The 1967-nt window shown below is 41.9% G+C and overlaps 1 protein-coding gene across 1 annotated transcript; it reads left to right on the top strand.

Moving 5' to 3' along the window:
• Positions 1-222: 222 nt before the first annotated feature.
• Positions 223-1267, top strand: LOC105795783 (uncharacterized). Its single transcript, XM_012625440.1, has 2 exons — positions 223-456; positions 1115-1267. Exons 1-2 carry the CDS (start codon positions 223-225, stop codon positions 1265-1267), a joined length of 387 nt encoding a protein of 128 aa, XP_012480894.1.
• The last annotated feature ends 700 nt before the right edge of the window (positions 1268-1967 follow it).

Raw genomic sequence — 1967 nt, 5'->3', positions numbered from 1 at the left:
GTCGAAAAGCAACTCAAGTGAAAAAGCACCGTTCGAAGCTATACCACCGCGGGCACAACAAAGTGGGGCCAAAGTACGAGTAAAAACAACCCATCGAACCGTGCCAAGGAGCCAATGTTGCCAGCCAAGACAAGCAAGCCTATTGGCGACACAAGTAAAGGCAAGGCGACCGAGTCATTTTCCAATTGAACGAGGGAAATTAAGTGTTTTAAGTGCCTCCGAATGGGGCATATTGCCAGCCAATGTCCCAACCAAAACAACCTGGTGGTACGTGCAAATGGAGAAAATGAGTCGGATGAAGAAGAAATTGGACATGAATTCGATGTGACAATCGATGAGGAGGAAGAAGTAGAACATGCCCTTGACGGAGAGCTTCTTGTTGTCAAGAGGAGTCTTAGTATCAAAAGTATAGAAGACGAGCAACAACGAGAAAACATCTTCCATACTCGTTGTCAGGTCTAAGGAAAAATTTTTGTGTCATTATCAACGGTGGAAGTTGTACGAACGTGGCAAGCACTATTATGGTGGAGAAGTTAAGTTTTCCAACCATCAGACATCCAAACCCGTACAAACTTCAATGGCTCAATGACGAAAGAGAGTTAAAAGTGACGAAGCAAGCACTTGTCGCATTCTCTATAGGGAAGTACTCCGACGAAGTACTTTGTGATGTCGTACCCATGCACGCTGGCCACTTATTACTTGGACGCCCATGGCAACTTGATCGACGGATATACCAATAGGTATTCGTTCAAGCATATGGGAAGGAATGTGACACTAGCACCGTTGACGCCAAAATAAGTCTACGAAGACCAAATTAAGTTAAAACATTCTGTAGAACAAATGAGAAACAAAGAAAAGAGCGAAAATACAAAAGAAAAGAAAAATGAAAAAAAAAGAGGAAAAATCATGAAGGAAAAAGAAAAAAGAGTGAAAATAGAAAAAGAAGGAAAAGAAAAATGAGTGTGAGAAATTGAATATCTTTGCAAAAGAAAGTGATGTTCGAAAGGCATTCTTATCGAGACAATCGATCCTTGTATTCATGTATAAGGAAAACTTGTTTAATACTAATGACTTAACCGGAAATCCCCCTTCTTCTGTTGTGTCTCTTTTGCAGGATTTCCAAGACGTTTTTTCAGACAATGTGCCAAGTGGGTTACCACCCCTTCGTGGGATAGAGCACCAAATAGACTTTGTGCCCGGAGCTGTGATCCCAAACCGACCAGCGTACCGGACTAACCCCGAAGAGACCAAAGAGCTACAACGATAAGTCAATGAACTCATGGAAAAGGGCTACATCCGAGAGAGCCTTAGCTCTTGTGCTGTTCCAGTTTTTTTGGTGCCAAAAAAGGATTGAACTTGGCGCATGTGTGTCGACTGTCGCGCTGTCAACAAAATCACCGTTAAGTATAGGCATCCCATACCACTCCTAAATGACATGCTAGATGAGTTGAGTGGTGCCAAGTTGTTCTCAAAAATCGACCTCAAAAGCGGGTACCATTAGATTCGAATGTGCGAAGGCGATGAATGGAAGACTGTATTTAAAACAAAACACAGTTTGTATGAATGGTTGGTCATGCCATTTGGCCTAACTAACACCTCTGGCACCTTTATGAGACTTATGAACTATGTATTGTGATCATTCATTGGTAAGTTCTGTGTTGTGTACTTTGATGATATACTTATATATAGTAAACCATTGGATGACCACGTAATACATCTTCGGTCCGTCTTGAAGGTACTACGAAAGGAGACCTTGTATGCTAATCTTAAGAACTGCACATTCTACTTTGACAAAGTAATTTTCTTAGGTTTCGTAGTCAGTTTGGAAGGACTCGAGGTGGATCGAGAAAAGATTAAAGCTATTCAAGAATGGCCGAGACCAATGAGTATTAGCCAAGTAAAAAGCTTCCATGGCTTGGCAAGCTTCTATAGGCGCTTCGTTCCCAATTTCAGCACATTGGCCGCAC

This window comes from Gossypium raimondii, chromosome 3 (genome assembly GCF_025698545.1).
Source record: "Gossypium raimondii isolate GPD5lz chromosome 3, ASM2569854v1, whole genome shotgun sequence".
In the NCBI taxonomy this organism is placed as follows: Eukaryota; Viridiplantae; Streptophyta; class Magnoliopsida; order Malvales; family Malvaceae; genus Gossypium; species Gossypium raimondii.
The sequence above is the reverse complement of the archived record's forward strand: the minus strand, read 5'-3'. Positions and strand labels throughout refer to the sequence as shown.

What these genes read in the sequence shown, in the direction of transcription:
- LOC105795783 (XM_012625440.1), top strand. Translation starts at nt 223, where the DNA reads ATGGGGCATATTGCCAGCCAATGTCCCAACCAAAACAACCTGGTGGTA. An exon ending in TCTTCCATACTCGTTGTCAG is followed by an intron (nt 457 to 1,114) that starts GTCTAAGGAAAA and finishes TCTCTTTTGCAG; the next exon opens with GATTTCCAAGACGTTTTTTC.